Below are 16373 nucleotides of genomic sequence, written 5' to 3' on the forward strand. Positions count from 1 at the left end.
AATATCTTTAACACAAAAAAAAAACAAACGAAGTAGAACTGCTCAAAATATCAAGCTCAAAAATGTCGAGCAACAGCAATTACAGATGAAGACAATATCAAAAAAACGTGGTAGAACATAACCACGGTCATTCTACGTATGAAAACCTTTTGCTCCACTAGTTTTGAAAAACATCGTAGATCTGAGCGATATTAAGACCCCAACTGTAGCAAACGCAATTCAGCCCTTAGCACGCAATAATGCTACTCGTTTAGCCCAGACAACTGATGAAAAAATGGTTTGAACTGCACAACATTTGCACAAGCAACACAAACAAGTTTAACCAGTCTTCCAAGCAACCAGAAATTTCGGATTATGAAATGATCACGAACGAATTGTTTTGTTCGGCCACCCGGAAATGCTACATGTGCTCGCAAAATCAAACTTTTGGTTGGCTGACAGAACATTGAAAACATCCCAAAAAATATACATCAATTTGACTCTTGACACTTTAGAAAATAGCCCCCGCATGAAAGTAGGCCTCCTTACCAAATAAAACGGAAAAAATTATACCATCGATCTTTAGAAGCCCTAAAAATTAACCTCGGATGGTAGACCTGGAAAACATTGCTGAATTTTGAGCAGGCCGCTATTCAAACCTTTCACAAATAATTCGGAGTTCAAGCTGTCAGAATGCTTCGTTCATATTCCCAAAAATTATACGAGGAAGATCGCAGGTCTCGAATTGAAAAAAGATAACGAAACAAAACCACGTGTTCGCTCTAGCAATTGAAATGTTACTTTTAATGGTTTTTGAAAAAGATGAAGAAATAATAAAGGCATACGATTAAATAGCCGAGAAAATTTGAAAAGTATATGTTAGCACCGTCCGGAAAAGTTGCAGAGCTATGCCTTCATTTCGGATACAATTACAATAAAAGCCTAGTCCTGACTCGAGAAGTACTAGACCACTTTTCACGACGGAATTAAAAAATTGCGGCATAATTCCGTTTGGCCAGAACAACAAGGGCTGCAGAGGGCTGACTTTATGGTTTACAGTCATCTTTCAGTAGATCGCATCCAAGCATTTGGAAAATATTGCAAGTTTGCAAAAGACGCTTCCGTCCATAAACTCAGTTTCTACAACGCGTTGAGTGGGCACCGATTCGCCAAAAAGAAAAAGTAACGGGTCCTTGACGAGAAAATGCAGAACATTGTGCATGTTTATCAAAAAAAAAACTATTTGGATTTCTTTCGCTTTATGGTGAACTTGAGCTACATATTTGTTCTTACAATCTTTGTTAATAATTTTATAATAAAATTTTGTTTGTCAACTTTTTTCTTTTTCAGTTGTTCCCATCCTAGCATATGGAAATCAATTATAAATTTGCAAAAAAACGCATCCGTCTAAAAACTCAATTGTTATAACGCCTCGAGAGGGCGCCGATTTAACAAAAACAAAAGTACCAGAAGCCAAGCAAAAAAGTGCAGAATATTATGCATGTTTACGCAGAAAAAAAATGATTTGCATTTTTTGCGCTATGACAAACTTGAGTACGATAATTGTTCTCTTGTTCTTTGTATATAATTTTATTTCAAAATTTTGCTTGCCAATTTTTATTGAGAAAAGACGTCTTCTTGCGGCCTCCCGGAGACGTAAAAAACGCTTAGTCTTGAATCGCATTTACAAAATGCTGTCTCCAGCTGTTTAATCCTCGTTAAATTGATCGCTCGTTTGGGACAAGGGGCTGGTAAACCTTTTTAGACATTGAGTTGTATGACGACAATTTAAAAAAATGACAAATTTTAGATGTTCCGGAAAATTAAAAAATTTCACTTTAAAAAGATCGGTATTTGAATAAAGCTTATATTAGATCAGATTTTTGATCATTTCTTTCAAAATCAGCCAATTAATCTATGATTGACAACAGTTTTGTCAAGATCATGTTCAACTTTGGAAAATTCTAATCAATTGCAGTTACTAATTTTAATCGGTCGGACTAGTTTTTAAGTTAATATCAAAATCTAGACCATCAGTAAAGTTATTTTTGTTCAAACCTAAACCGCATTTCCAAAACTTTTCACAATTAAAGCGTTGATGTTTACCGTCGCAAAGGTTCCCAATCATTTTCAAGTAAGTTTCATTTTGATTCTAACAATTGGCATTAAACGGGGGTAAATTGTAAACGGGATATCTAAATCTGTGCTTATACGAGAGGGGGTAAGAGAAAAAAAACGCGGGGCGATAAGCTTGGGAACCCTAAATGAAATTTCAAAAACAATCTAATTAAGCTTAAAACTTATTTTTTAGCTTAATGTATGCTTTACGCTTTCGGTTCGCTCCCTTCAATTGCTCGAAATTAGGCTAAATGCAAAAACTTCTAACCGAATTTTCTTTGAGAAAAAATTTCAAACCGCTTTCACCTTGCGAAATTGAAAAAAAACACGAGGAAAGAGTTCCTCTCCACTTTCAGAGGTCGAAACCTTAAAAGCTCTACGACATTGAATTTCAAGAAAAAAATCAAGTTAGGTTTTTTTTTAAATTAGCTGACCCAGTTAGAGAAATCTGGATTTATGGGTATTTTTTGTTTTGTTGGGAAATTCAAAAAGTAATATCCACTTTTAAAACTTGAAGTCATTCATGTTTCTCAGGAGTGCGTAATATAATTCCCTTCTTTTAAGCTAATCAATTTGAATTCATATCAAAAAGATATCAAATTCAAACCACGAAAATTCAAATCCGAAAGTTAAGTTTTCCTGAAAAAAAATCAGCATGACCTATTTGAGTTAAAAATCACTTCGTTTATTAAGACTCAAAAAAATAAACATAGGGAATCGGCAACGATAAAATACAAGCGATAATTGAAAAAAACTCACACAAGCTTTTTAAGTATCTTCACTTTTAACATTAACACTTAAAAAATAAAATTTGGTAGACATTTTTAGGGGTTGGATCTGTGATTTTCTCGAGTGAGAGAAGGGTGGGAAAAACATTTCAAAAATTAATAAAACAATTTGTTGACTTTTTTCTGGTTGACAAAGCTCTCCCAAAACAGTATAAGGACCCTATTTTGCCAAAAAATGCGTCTATACAATTTTTAGGGTTGGCCAACCACAGGAGTATCCACAAAAGTTGAAAAGTGGATGTCGAAAAACAGTACCACGGGAAACTTTTTCGATCCTCATTGCTTGGAATCCCTGAGACTCATGAGCAAAATTGTAGCCCTCGCTTTCCAACTTACATTTCTATGCACTTCGTTAAGAGACACCCCATTGAAAACCTGGTCCACTATCTGAGGAAGATCTTTTTCATTTTCCAGCAGAAGTCTGTACAGTGTCTAAAATGATCATAAAAAAATGTTATAGTTACTACACTTGGGAGGATGTTCGAAGGCCATGGCCACAAATAGGGGCTCAGATTTCGAACACGAGAGTTACAGCGCATAGTTGGTTAAAACAAAGGATGTCGTTTGAATGGTGTCGAATTTTAAGCTGCAGTTTGAGCTCTACTTAAAGAATATTATCAACTCAAGGACTCTACGATCCGTCATCATGAGATTTTTATTCAAATAATTAGACTCATTCATGTAAATTAGGCACAAACTCTCCAAACCTTTCCCACCTCCCTCCCACTCGGTCACTCCTCCACCCCCAATGGTATATGTATATATTTTACAGCGGGGGCACAAATTTTACCAAATTATGTGCGAGGTTTCTAATTGGGTAAGCCTGCACGCCAAATGTCATTTTTCATGCTAATTGAACCGCGTGAACAAAAGTTAATTTAAGAAATGAGGGTGAGCGGAAACGGTACAAGAGTCTGATCATGTTCATGATCTGTTCACTGTATTGAAAATAATTGAACAAGCGCACTATGTTGTTTTTATCGAAATAGGTAATATTTTAACTTGAATTTTAAAATAAAGACTCATTTGATGGTGAATGAGCACAAATGAACAAAAGGAAATCACCTGTGAGTTATGTGACGTCAAGTTACTTGCAAAGCTGGCATCTTGGAGATTTGAAAATTTTAAGTTGCAATATTTCCCGTAGATATGCCTCTCCGCAACACACTCCCTGAAAATCATAGCACTTTTTTTGTAAAAATGAAGATGCTGGGAGTTTCGAGTCGCGTATTTAACTTACCTAAGATTAGAAGAAGACTCTTCTCTCAACAGCTCATATCTGAAGCAACAAAAATTCAACGTTACATTATTATCCGCATTTTTATTTTTGCCCTATTATTTGTTCATATCTTAGAGACTTTACGCGACAATTGAAGGGGCTCAGATTGTTTTTGTTTCTGAATGAGTGGATGATGCAACCTGTTCTCAAAATTTATACCAAAAATGTAAAAACTCAAAATGAAATTAAAAACTCTTTACGCGTCTGTCTAGAAACAATACCAATTTTCTATATTTTGCCCAAACCTTTCACCAAAAAATGATCACAGCGAATTTACAAACCCGTCCAGAAAATGATCTGGGTCCAGTTCACTGTACCAGTATCTACTCATGAACGCATTCGAAGTTGCTACCATGGCCCTCCAAGTAGACTGGTTGAAATCGTCCAACCACAGATGTCTAGCTGAGGATATGAATCGGCGTTGCCAGTTGCTGCAGTTGGTGCACACCATGGTCCAGGAGGCGGGAGAGAACCAAAGATCGAAGACTCCGAGGTACTTGGAACAACACTCGGAGCAAAAACGATTCGACACATTGCTACTCATCAACTCCTCAATCGTGCTTTTCTTTTCCTGCAACTTTTGTCTCCTTTCCACCAACTCCTTTAAATCAAAAACTTACAATTTAGAAAAAAAAACTTATGTTTCTCAATCTTTTCTTTTGATTATTCAGCAAAATCTAGAATCCAGACAGAATCTTTGATCTCAGTTTACTGTTTTACGTCATGTTTATTCCAACCATACTGAAAAATGTACCTTATCAAAGCGATCATCAAACAGCCTAGAATTTTGATAAATTGCGTATGTTCTTGGAATGAACATGTTCTGTACTTGCAATCTCAATGGTGTAATAGTTTCACCAGGACGATTCACACTTCAATTACATGCATGATCTAGCTAACGCTCAACTATTTTCTTTGCTACATTTCAAATGGCTTACTGCATGCTGACTTCTGGTTTTCAGCTTTTATGTACATATTAAACCAAACGAGTATAAAGAATTAATTTGAACGAAATGACAGAAGAACTTCTGCTGCTCATCTCGACAGAGAAGCCATAAAAGAGCAGCAGTGTCCGTGTCTTCGAATCGAAAACTAGCATGGAACATCTAAAATGTCAACCTATTTTGTTCAATTTCTTGAACTACTTAGAAGTAATTTCAATAACGACTAATATTTTCAAAGAAAATGAAAATCACCTTCTATGAGTCATATTCAATTCACATACCAGTTTATGACTCATTGATGAGTTGAAGAGTATGTGGTTAGAAGCTTCCAACATCTTCGAGTATAGCAAATCAGCTTTTCCCATGGAGTCTAAAGTGAACCTTAAATAGAGCTTCAAAATAACATATTGTAATATTTGGCTCTTTGCAGAAAAAGTGGATCTCTTCACCTAACCTCCCCCCCCCCCCCCTTTAGTGCCTAGAAGTGAATTGCCACCCCTATAATGAACTAATTTAACGATTAAGCCCATGTGAATTTTGTATCGAGTAACGAATATCCCCCTATTGCAAAAGGGGGGAAATAGTAAGAGAGATCCAAAAAGTTGGGTCATGTCGATGGGTTTTATGCATTCATGCATGTCGATGTACCACTGTTCTCTTTCGTTCTCAGCGAAGTTTGAAATCACCCCCTACTCTCGACTTTCGTCAAAGTTATGCCAATTTCTTTTTTATAAGAGCAGGTACCTTTCTTGCATAATATAACCGCTAACAATACAAAATTCTATGTTCACAATGATTTGAACCGCTTTCAATACACTCGACTGCCAAAAAATTTTCTCAAGAGATAACCCAAATAGAAACTTTTCTGGGACAGCCAAATGTTTATTTTACAGGTTTATCTTACATAAGACGAGGTTTATTTTACATAAGACAATTGCTCACAGGAAAGCGACGTAGTGTGTGTCATCTGCGCTGACTTTGACCTCACATTTGCGTTCACCTTTTCTTTCTAGTCTCCAGGGTTCAAATATGATGGGAGAATCTTCTTCAACTTTAAACTTCTTCGGCTCAAAGGTTTCCTGAAATCAGAGTTTCAGCTTCAGTCGGGTGGAAATAACATGTTCCCAAATCAATAACTCGAAGAGTCAGAAATGTCTGCATGCATCAGGATGGTCATTGTTCCCATTTTCTGTTTTTGTCTTTTATTGTAAATGAGGAGATATTTAGTCCTTGCATGAAATTAGTCCTTGTTCTCATTTTCCGTTTTTGTCTCCTATTGTAACTTTAAGAAATAGCACTTTCAGAAGTGCTTGGACAAGTCTTTATGACATTTTTAGCCCCAATCAGAACTACCTTCTGTTTCAGCTCTGGTTTAGTGGCCATAACCCATATCTCAGGCAGCGAATCACTCTTCCGTATTCCAATCACGACCTTGTCTGAGTTCTTCAACGACACTCGGCCCGAGGGTTCCACCTTCACACCTTTGTCTACTTGCACTTCCACGAACCAGGAGAAGTGTGACTCATAGATATTGACTTTCTCACAAAGGGCTTCTGGATGCTCGTTGACTGAAACATCAAATCAGTGACTTCACAGTCAGCTTCACAGGATTTTTTTTGATAGCAATTAAAGTTTTCAATTTTCATTAAATTTGATCGGGCAAAAACGTAGATGACTCATACATGATGATTAATAAGCAGGCGACAATATCAAATCATTTTAATGAAGCAAACGTTACAAAGAAATCGATCAAAACTTCATGGTTTGAAGTTTTGCACTTCCACTTCTCCTCATAGAATGTTCAGAGCAAAATTCAGAACATGAATGTTGCGGAGCAAAATTCTCTGCTCATAAACCTAGTTGAAAAGATGAAAATGATTCAATAAAATGATGGATCACGATTCACGCGAAATGAAAATGATCAAATATTACTTTGCTTACAGAATATTGAATAATTCTGAAGTCCCTTCCGGACCATCGGTTTCAAACTTGAGCCCAAATCTACCAAAAATAAATGGAAATTCGAGAAGATTTCCAGCAATTAAGAGCCCATTTTCAGCAAAAGTTACAACGGATAACTAAAGAAATCCGAAAAAAGTACGACATAATTAGCGAAAGGAGTTTCGGAATTAACTGTATAACAATCTACCATCTATTTATTTTCCGAATGCTCAACCTTATTCAATGCAAAAACCAGAGTAGCTGGTTGTTCTGTAAGTAGCACTAAAAGCACTAAATGTTTAGACTACAAAGACTTCTGGAAAAAGGCAGTAGTTAGAAAAAACAGACATTATGTTGCGGAGCATAGATAGTGATGGTGTCCAGAAACCAAATGTTTGCGAGCTCAAGTCGCCAGCGCTCTGCCATTAGCAAGATGAACTTTTTTAAAATAGCCATAGCTTAGTTAGCTTTAAATAATGAACCTCTGGCAGGTTAATTACACAAATGATAATGTTCCGACCATTTGAAAACTGGGGAGGAAGTTTGTGATCGAATGTGTTTTAGTTTTTTTTTCCCACGCAAAATCAGCTACCACAAATAATCAGTGGAGAGAAATGAGTGTTTATCACTACAAAGCCCTTACAGTCTTAATTTTGCGAATTTTGGTTTTTCGTCTTAATTCGAGCGAATAAAACGAGCAATCAGGTTTACAATAGCTTATTTTAAAACGTAAATACTTAGTTTTACTCGAGTAACCTTAGTTTTTTTGAGTATATTAGCGCCTTTTTGGAATCAAAAACTTCAAAAATTCACAAAAATGCAAAAAAAAATTGAAAAAATTTTTGAATAGCTTTTTGATTTTTTTTTTCGTTTTTGTAGTCATTTTTCTGCTAAAATGCTTTTTTGATTTGCTTGTTTCACTATGACTGTGGAATATGCCGAATCTCTAGTTTTTCGTTCAGCTCCTTTTATCACACCACGCCGAAAAAACTACACTAACTGGAAATTAGGAAGAAAAAACTACAATAATTTTTGTTGTATTTTTTAAAAACTATAGTCAAATTTTTTTGTGCTTGCTGCACATTAACCAGCTTTCCTTGTTGTTCCGACCATTGTTAAGGGGGAGAAACTTTGTATTAAAGTGTTTTAGCTTTCTTTCTTTTTTTTGTTTTCTATGCAAATCAGCTACCACGAATTATCATCGGAGAGAGTTGAGTGATATTTTTCATTACAAAGCCCGTACAGTCGTAATTTAAACGACATCCTAAAATTTGAAGAAAAAAAAAACTTTCAGTGTCGGTAAAAACGGTTTGAAATTTTTGGTTTTTTGTCTTAATTCGAGCGAATAAAGCGAGCGATCAGGCTCACAATAGCTTTATTTAAAACGTAAAAATTTAGTTTCTCGAGTAAAGTTAGTTTTTTGATTGTTTTAGCGCTTTTTGGAATCAAAAATTTCAAAAAATAAAAAAAAAACATTTTCTGAACATCTGTTTGATTTTTTTCGTTTTTCTAGTTATTTTTCTACAAATATTGTTTTTTAATTTGCTTGTTTTACTATGACTGTGGAAGCTATAGTTGTGCGCTCAGCTCCTTTTATTACACCACGCCGAAAAAAAACTACACTAATTTGAATTTTGCAAGAAAAAACTACTAAACTTTGCTGTATTTTTTCAAACTAAGGTCGGATATTTTGTGCTAACTGCCCAGTAACCGACTATCGTTGTTGTTCCGATCACTGATAAGAGTGAAACTTTTAGTTTTTTATTTTCGTTTTCAACGCAAAAATCAGGCACCATAAATAATCATCGGATTGATAAAACACCCGATGATTATTTTAAAACGTAAAAACTTAGTTTTACTCGAGTAACGTTTTCACTCAAAAAAAGTAAAAGGTAAAAACTTAGTTTACGCGCGTATTTCAGCGGTTTTTTGAACGATATATCGTAGTAAATCCCTTACAATCGTAATTTGAACAATATTAAATAATTCAAAAAAAACAGCGTCGAGAAAAACCGGTGAGAAATTTTTGATATTTTGTCTTATTTCGAGCGAATAACGCGAGCGAGCAGCCTTATTTTAATGGCTTAAAAGCTTACAATAGCTTAATTTAAAACGTAAGAACATAGTTTACTCGCTTAACTTAGTTTTTTTTAGTATTTCAGCGGCTTTTTGGAATCAAAATAATCGAAAATTCAAGAAATTTCAAAAAAAATTGTTAAAATCTTTTTGTTGGTTTTTCTAGTAGTTTCTCTACAAAAATTGTTTTTCAATTTGCTTGTTTCACTATGACTGTCGAAAATACCTAGGCCCAAGTTTTTTGTTCAGCTCCTTTTATCACACCAGGTCGAAAAAAAAAAACAAAAACAAAATTTGAAATAACTTTTTGTTGCATTTTTTTTTACACAGAGGCAAAGCGCAGCTTCGCACCACTTGCGATACAGCACTAACATAAAATAAAAACATGAAAAGCCGAAAAAGAAAATTTCGAAAAAAACTAGGTCATACAAACTTTCATATGTCTTGATAGGATTTCATTCTAGGCAAACATGCTAGACACTTGAATTTTATATCAGCAACAACGGAACAAAATTTTTAAAAAGAAACAAAGCCGACACTCTTTGAGCAGACACCAACTGAGCCGAAAAAAAAATTTATGAATTTTTTTTGAAATCTTTCAAGTCCACCCTGGAAATTAGAATGAACAACATTTGCACTAACAACTACAAGGAAAATTGTCTACAGCACAAGCAGAATCCGTTGTGGCAATTTAGCCGACAAAACCTAAGCGAACAAACGAAAAACAAACAACTCATTTTTCTCGGAACTTTTTTTTCAATTTCCTTGATACTGAAAAAAACAAGATCCGGCCACGACTCGAAACCTAGACCATAGCGTGCAGAGGCAACTGCTTTACCTCCAGACCAAGGCGAAACAACCTGGAACATATTAAGAGAAGGTAAGAAGAGAAGTGAAGAGAAGATCAGAAGAGAAGTGAAAAGAAGTAATTCAACTGATTTTGTTAAACTAAATATTAACCCGAAAAAGTCTATATTCTCGTTTGATTACGCTTGCTTATCCCAAGCGTAAAGACTATGGTCGAAACATTCTGTGCTACTTGCACAGTAACCAGCTATCCTCGTTTTTTCGTAAATGTTTTGTCAATCTCGGTTTTTTAAATTGGAGATACGCAGGCATTTTAGCTTCTTTGCTAACAATAACTTATATAACAGAATTTGTATTTCATACGCAAATCAAATTTCGCAAAAACAGCTTTAGCAAAAACCACAAGACTTTATGATGAATTTAGAAAAGTGAAATGTATAACATTATTAAATTTAACGAATGACTTTTGCTGAAATCTCCCGAGAAGTAAGACTACATTTACGACAATCTGTTTCCGACACAGGAAAAAATTGTTGCAATTTTTAACACAAATGTTAAAAATATCATGTTAACGATGTATCACTCCAACCTGTCTGAATTTGCGTGAAAAGCAAAACAATGACTCGATGTCCCTCCACTTTTTCTGCGGTCAGGTCAGAATGACAACAGTAGCGGGCTCCAGAGCAAATAGCACAGTACGCTCTGACAACGATCATAAAAACCAATCAAGTCTGGCGTTGCGTTCGGAGCAGCAGTGCATTAAAATAAGACTCATATTTAGATTTAAGAAGGCGTAGAATAGTGAAAATTATGAAACACAGGTCCTAACCCTAAGCTGCACATCGCAGATACAGGCAACATCGCGACAGAAACAAGCTCCCACGATTAATTACGAAAACCATGAAAGAAAATCAGGTTCAATGCACAAAGGGATCTTAAGATTACGGGATTCGAACATTGGACTATCGCATCGGACCAAGAACCAATACTGTCCAACAGCTTAACAAAAATTGCTGGATTATGCTGTTTTCAAATATGCTGTTTTCAAAAACAAGACTGCAGCGAATTCGCTTTAATTAGGTAGGCAGATAATTGTTCATGCTATTTGAAATGAATTTAATTCTTCACACGCACTAAACACAAATGTAACACAAAAATGAACATGGAAAATTGCAAATTTAGTTAAATCAAAATTGGAATAATACTAGAACAGAAGCGCTGGTAGAGCAAAACAAGAACATAGCCAACAGGCAGTTGGAAAAGAGTCAATGAACGCAAGTAAATCGAAAAAAATGACTTGTTTCTGAAAAGTCAGTCCTTCAAGCTTTTTGAATTTTCAGAACAATTTAGGTTTGACACTTTTTTGATAAAATTAACCCACTTTGAAATAACTGGATCATTATGTTAAACTTTTTTGCTGGGAACTCTGATACTTAAATTCCACTTTCAAAATTAGAAGTCGATTGCGTTTTTCGTGAACTTTATTTTTTGCAGTTCGAAAATGGAGTTTGTTTTCCTTTTAAAAAAGTAAAAAAAATTAACCTTAAAAAACTAAATGTCAAGCCGCAAAAAAGTAAATTTGAGCCTGAACAAATTTTAGGACTTCTCTGAAAAAAAAAATCATAGAGACCTAAATAAGATTCTACAGACAAAGACTCTTAATAAGTATTCGGACAAAATTTTTAAAATTTATCAATAAGTTATCGCCTGATAATATTTCTGAAAAACTTATAAAACATGTGGAATCTTTTCGAGATCTGAAAAACAACTGAAAAAGTCAAAAATTTTCAATGACGCCGCACTCAATGCCATATGAGCTTCCTTTAACAACTGGTATGCGCTCTCAGATAAAACTACACACGATATCCCGTTTCCCTTGTTGGCTGTCAAGAGAACATGCTATTTCTAGTCTTCTGAATAAAACAGTCCGTTGCACAACAAAAATCCAGTCCTTATTTCAAAAATTTTCCTCTCTTTTGAATTTAGGAATCAAAAAGTTTCTTCAAACGACTTTTTATCAGTGACAGGGTATCAAGAGATAAAATTTGTGCGCAGTGAATTGAGGAGTACTACAATTACGGGACATAGAAGGTACATAGAAGTTAACTTTTAATTTTCAAACGTTGAAATAAACAAAAAATTTATTTCTTTTTACGTCTCTGCCGTTTTCTGCACAACTACAAAAGATTCACGGTAGAAATTTGGATATATGATGGATGAAACTGTTTATCAGAACATAGCCGGTTATAAAGCCGTACAAAATTGTTTTCAAGCGTTGTTTGGCCATTCAATTAGAATGCTTCACATAGATGTTGTTAGTGCTAGAGCTAGGCCATTATATAGGTTTATTTTCGCTTAAAAGAGAAGTTAAAATTTTCTTAAGCTCTTAGACAGAAATTGACTGAAAATTCGCCATTATATTTTAAAAAATGCCAAAATCTGAGTTATTTATTATTTCGTATCTGAGAAGTTTTTTGTATTTAATTTAGAGAAAAAGAAAAGATGGCCTAGCTTAGATACTTGGCTTTTCAACCAATACTTCCAAGTCCAAGTTTTCAATCTGCTTCAGCTGTTTATGGAGATTTTGTGGCACTAAGAACACCTCTCTAGCTGAACGGCCAAATGACGCCTGAAAACAATTTTTTACGGTTTCTAATCCGGCTATTATCTGATAAACAAATTTCAACTGTGAATCTCTAGTAGTTGCACAGAAAACGCCCAGAACGTGAAACAACCGAAACGCTCCGACTACCAGATCTTTATTGAAAGTTTTAGGCGAGGTCATACGTTATTTCTGTCCATAAAATTTTCTTCATTTTTTTAAGCGTAAGTAAGTTTTCTGTCTTCTGTTGACAAACTAAAAAAATAGCACGTAAGCGGTCAAATGTGGTTTCATATTCAAGCCCTGTTAGACGTGATTCGTGTAAGAAAAACTGGTCTCCGTCAGACTCCAGCTTAGCAAAGCGCACATAATATCTATTAAATTATAGGCTACTATGGTCTTCAGGTTTATCGGATGCTGGTTTATTCCCAATGAAACGAAAAGAAAAAAATTGAATTTCAATTTCTAGCAACTGTGGTGAGAACACTTGTGTTACTTCGACAACAACTGGCTGCTCTTGTTTCAGTTGGCTTTTACTTATTGCTAAGTGATTAGTTTTATCAAAGAAATTTATTGAGAAATGTGCTTCAACAAGAAGTTCCGAAATGCACATTTTGATAGTTATTAACTAAAATGAAGTCCCCATGTTTAATATCAACCGTGCCATGTCTTCTCTTGCTTTTATTTTTATCTTTATTTGCATAATGTTTATCTGCTAAAGTCATTAAGAAACTTCACCAACCTTTCCTTGTATGTTTATTTTGCTAATATATTCCAACAAACCGAATTGAATTTCGCTTGATAAAATCAGTAATTTTGCTAGGTAAAAAACTTTGCTAGGTAATATCGGAGATAAAATTTTAAAAATTGAAGTACCTCGAATTTCTTGGATTCTTTGGACGGCTTGATCGAAATTCATGCCAGATGGTTTATCGAAACCTGAAATAGCAACTCCTTTCAACTTTTTTTCCAAACATTCAATGATTTCGACGTCAATAAATTGTGAGCATCAATCCCAATCAAAAACAGTTCAATAAACGATATAATTATTCACGTCCAGATACTCACGAAAGTTGAAAGGTAACTTCGAGTAAACTAAAAAGACAGACATCTATTTTTGCTGGTTTATTTCAACGAGAGAAATTCGCATCACCATCACGGTGATGACTTGTAAAAAAAATAGGAATAACAACATACAAAATGTAATAAAAATACAACATTTTGGTATCTTTTGATAAAATTATTTTATAGAGCAGGGAACAAAATAACACGTTGGCCCTCTCACTGACGAACTGGTGCGTCAAAGCGGTCATGAAGCTGTTTATTTTCAATGTCTTCAAGTGCAGTTTAAACAAACGCCTTTGTCGTCATTTTATTTTTTCGTTATTACTCACAGTTCATCACACTAGGCCGCTAAGCAAGGGGTGCGTATTCATATGAACTGAAAAACCAGTTGCATAGGCAACCAACCGGCCATGATTACGAAAAAGTAACGATTACTTTATTGTAATGTAATTTAATTTTTATTTTTTAGAAAGATCGCTGCATTTATTACTTGGTAATTTGAGTTTCCATGATTGGAAGCATTTTCTCAATAGGTAAAAAAACTCTCAAAACTCTTTATTATTGAAAACTCGGGTAATAACAGATCGCTGCAGCAGAACTCCCAAAATTGCCTAGTCATAGACAGTTTCTTAGGTACGTTAATTTCGACCAACTTCTTGAGTGATTTCGCAAGCTGGCTATCACTATATAAAAAAAATGTAAGAACAGCTTATTGGCATTTTTAAACTAAATTTGTTGGTTTCATAGTCGAATTTTGTGAGATCTGAGCTTAGCTTGATTTTTGCCATTCGTTCTGCAAATGACTCAACAGGAAGCATTACATGGTTCAAATTTTATCCAGGCAGACCAATTGGGCGACAAATAGTCCCAAAAAAGCATCATCAGTGCTTAAAGTAACGAGCGTCGAGCGCTTAGAGTTTCGGTACTTCACAATTGCCGTATCACTGAACTCTTGGTTTGAGGCCTACCATAATCCACTCTTGTTGCATAGAATTCTAAGCCCAGAAGCATGGCCGAAATTATCATGTACAAAACAAAACCACCAAAGCGTTTCGCCGTAATGGGCGGTACAAATCCACGAGGGAAACAACGACTCATTTATTTAATTAAGGTTTATACTACCTAGCATCAACTATTATGTGTATTTCACGTGGGACTAAAAGAAGTCTTGTAAAAAGACCAGAGAAGGTATCTTAAAAATCTGCATGCTTTTTAATTTTATCAAGTTCATAATCAATTTAGAATTTCTCCGAGCATACAATCGCAAAATCAAATTTCTTACTTTCTTTTTTGCTTGAGCGTGATTTTCCGTCAATTTCGTCGTACCCAATTTCGTCCAAGAGAGGCGCAGACGTCGCACGTTTCACACGACGACTTCCCTGTCAAAAGATATCCAAGTTTAACTAGTTAACTTCAACGAAAACAAAACAAATTTTTCAGAATGGCATTGAGCTTTTGGTTGGAATTCTACAACAGCATAAGTTCAGAAATAACTTTTGAAAAGAGGAACACATGTCATCGATTAAAATCTACAATAAGTTAAAATAATGACTGGAAGTTAGCTACTTATTCCCAACACAGCTGAGGGAAACTTTGTTTGGGGGAGCTTTTCCTAGGAAATGAGAAACTACAAATAAACGCCAGGAGGGTTCGACTGACACAGCTCCTCTCCCACTCGAAAAAATGCGAAAATAACTGTGGGCGAAACACTTTAGGGCAATTCGCAGCAACTATCATTTCTTGTTTCCTTACAGGTCTGCTTGAAGTTACTGGATGATCGTCCGATGCTATTTCTTCTTCATCAGTCTCGTATCTGAAAAAGAACAACATAAGTTCCTACATAAAAAATTAAAAGTCAGAAGGAATCTTTCCGAGGCAGTGACGTCCATTTGAATAAATTCACACATTCATTTGAATTTATTTCAATGAGAAACTTAAGCAAACAAAAATTGAAGTAGTAAAAAGTTCAAGTCGATTTCCCAAGTCAAGCGATCGCATTTGGAAATTTTTAAATCCTTGTTTCGTTTAATTTGCAAATTATAAAAAAGGGCTATAATTTTTCTTGAGTAGGAAAATCAAATTTTATACAGAGGCGAAGCTGAGCTGCGCACCACTAGCGATACAACACAATCATAACAAAACTTAATAAGTCGAAAAAAGCAACCAATTCTTTCGATTGAACCCTTCATTTCGATAGGATAGTTTGATAGGATCGTTTCTATGAAAATAAAAAAGTTTCTAAAAAACGGTCAAAAGTTTAAAAACCTCTTTTTTCGAAATCTTTCACTTTTTTTACAACGAGAAGGTCGTGGCCGCTTAAACAATTTCATATCAAAACAGGGTCTCACACCTTTTTGGGTAAAAATATCTGGGCGTAGCCGCTTGAGCAGAAATCCACAAAAATTGTAGTTTCGATTGACTGCAAATGCTCAAGATTAGAGAGTCCCATTTTTGAAAAAGAAATTAAATAGTTTTAAATAGTAAAAAGACAGTACTAAACCAATTATTGTCTCTTCCGAGGGCCATAATGTGAGCAACCCATAACGCCTTCTATCCATTGAACACAAAATCTCAGATTTGAGAGTAGTTTTTGAGAAAACCAAAAAAACACATAAATATGGGTCGAATATTCCCCCCACAGACTTTTTCGAAGGTTAAAGACAGTGTGGTAAAGTGCAAAGCTACAAAAGGATTATGCAGGCACACAGGGAAGTAGGAAGTAAGCGCTTTTTAAAATGATATGCTTTTTTGAATTTCGGTAGAGTAGTTTTCAA

General features: G+C 35.0%; 1 protein-coding gene across 1 annotated transcript in view; it reads right to left on the reverse strand.

Annotated features, from left to right (window-relative positions):
• LOC134838921 (uncharacterized) overlaps positions 1 to 16373 on the reverse strand; it is a 35823-nt gene that overhangs the window by 11762 nt on the left and 7688 nt on the right. The window contains exons 4-14 of the mRNA XM_063854242.1: positions 15352 to 15412; positions 14882 to 14978; positions 13603 to 13629; positions 13411 to 13473; positions 6462 to 6676; positions 6051 to 6187; positions 5390 to 5489; positions 4446 to 4765; positions 4126 to 4164; positions 3951 to 4056; positions 3222 to 3317 (exon numbers count right to left, since the gene is read on the reverse strand). Coding sequence (XP_063710312.1) covers positions 3222 to 3317; positions 3951 to 4056; positions 4126 to 4164; positions 4446 to 4765; positions 5390 to 5489; positions 6051 to 6187; positions 6462 to 6676; positions 13411 to 13473; positions 13603 to 13629; positions 14882 to 14978; positions 15352 to 15412 — 1261 coding nt within the window. The remainder of the gene's footprint in view (positions 1 to 3221; positions 3318 to 3950; positions 4057 to 4125; positions 4165 to 4445; positions 4766 to 5389; positions 5490 to 6050; positions 6188 to 6461; positions 6677 to 13410; positions 13474 to 13602; positions 13630 to 14881; positions 14979 to 15351; positions 15413 to 16373) is intronic.

Source organism: Symsagittifera roscoffensis, chromosome 1 (assembly GCF_963678635.1).
Source record: "Symsagittifera roscoffensis chromosome 1, txSymRosc1.1, whole genome shotgun sequence".
Taxonomy (NCBI): Eukaryota; Metazoa; Xenacoelomorpha; order Acoela; family Convolutidae; genus Symsagittifera; species Symsagittifera roscoffensis.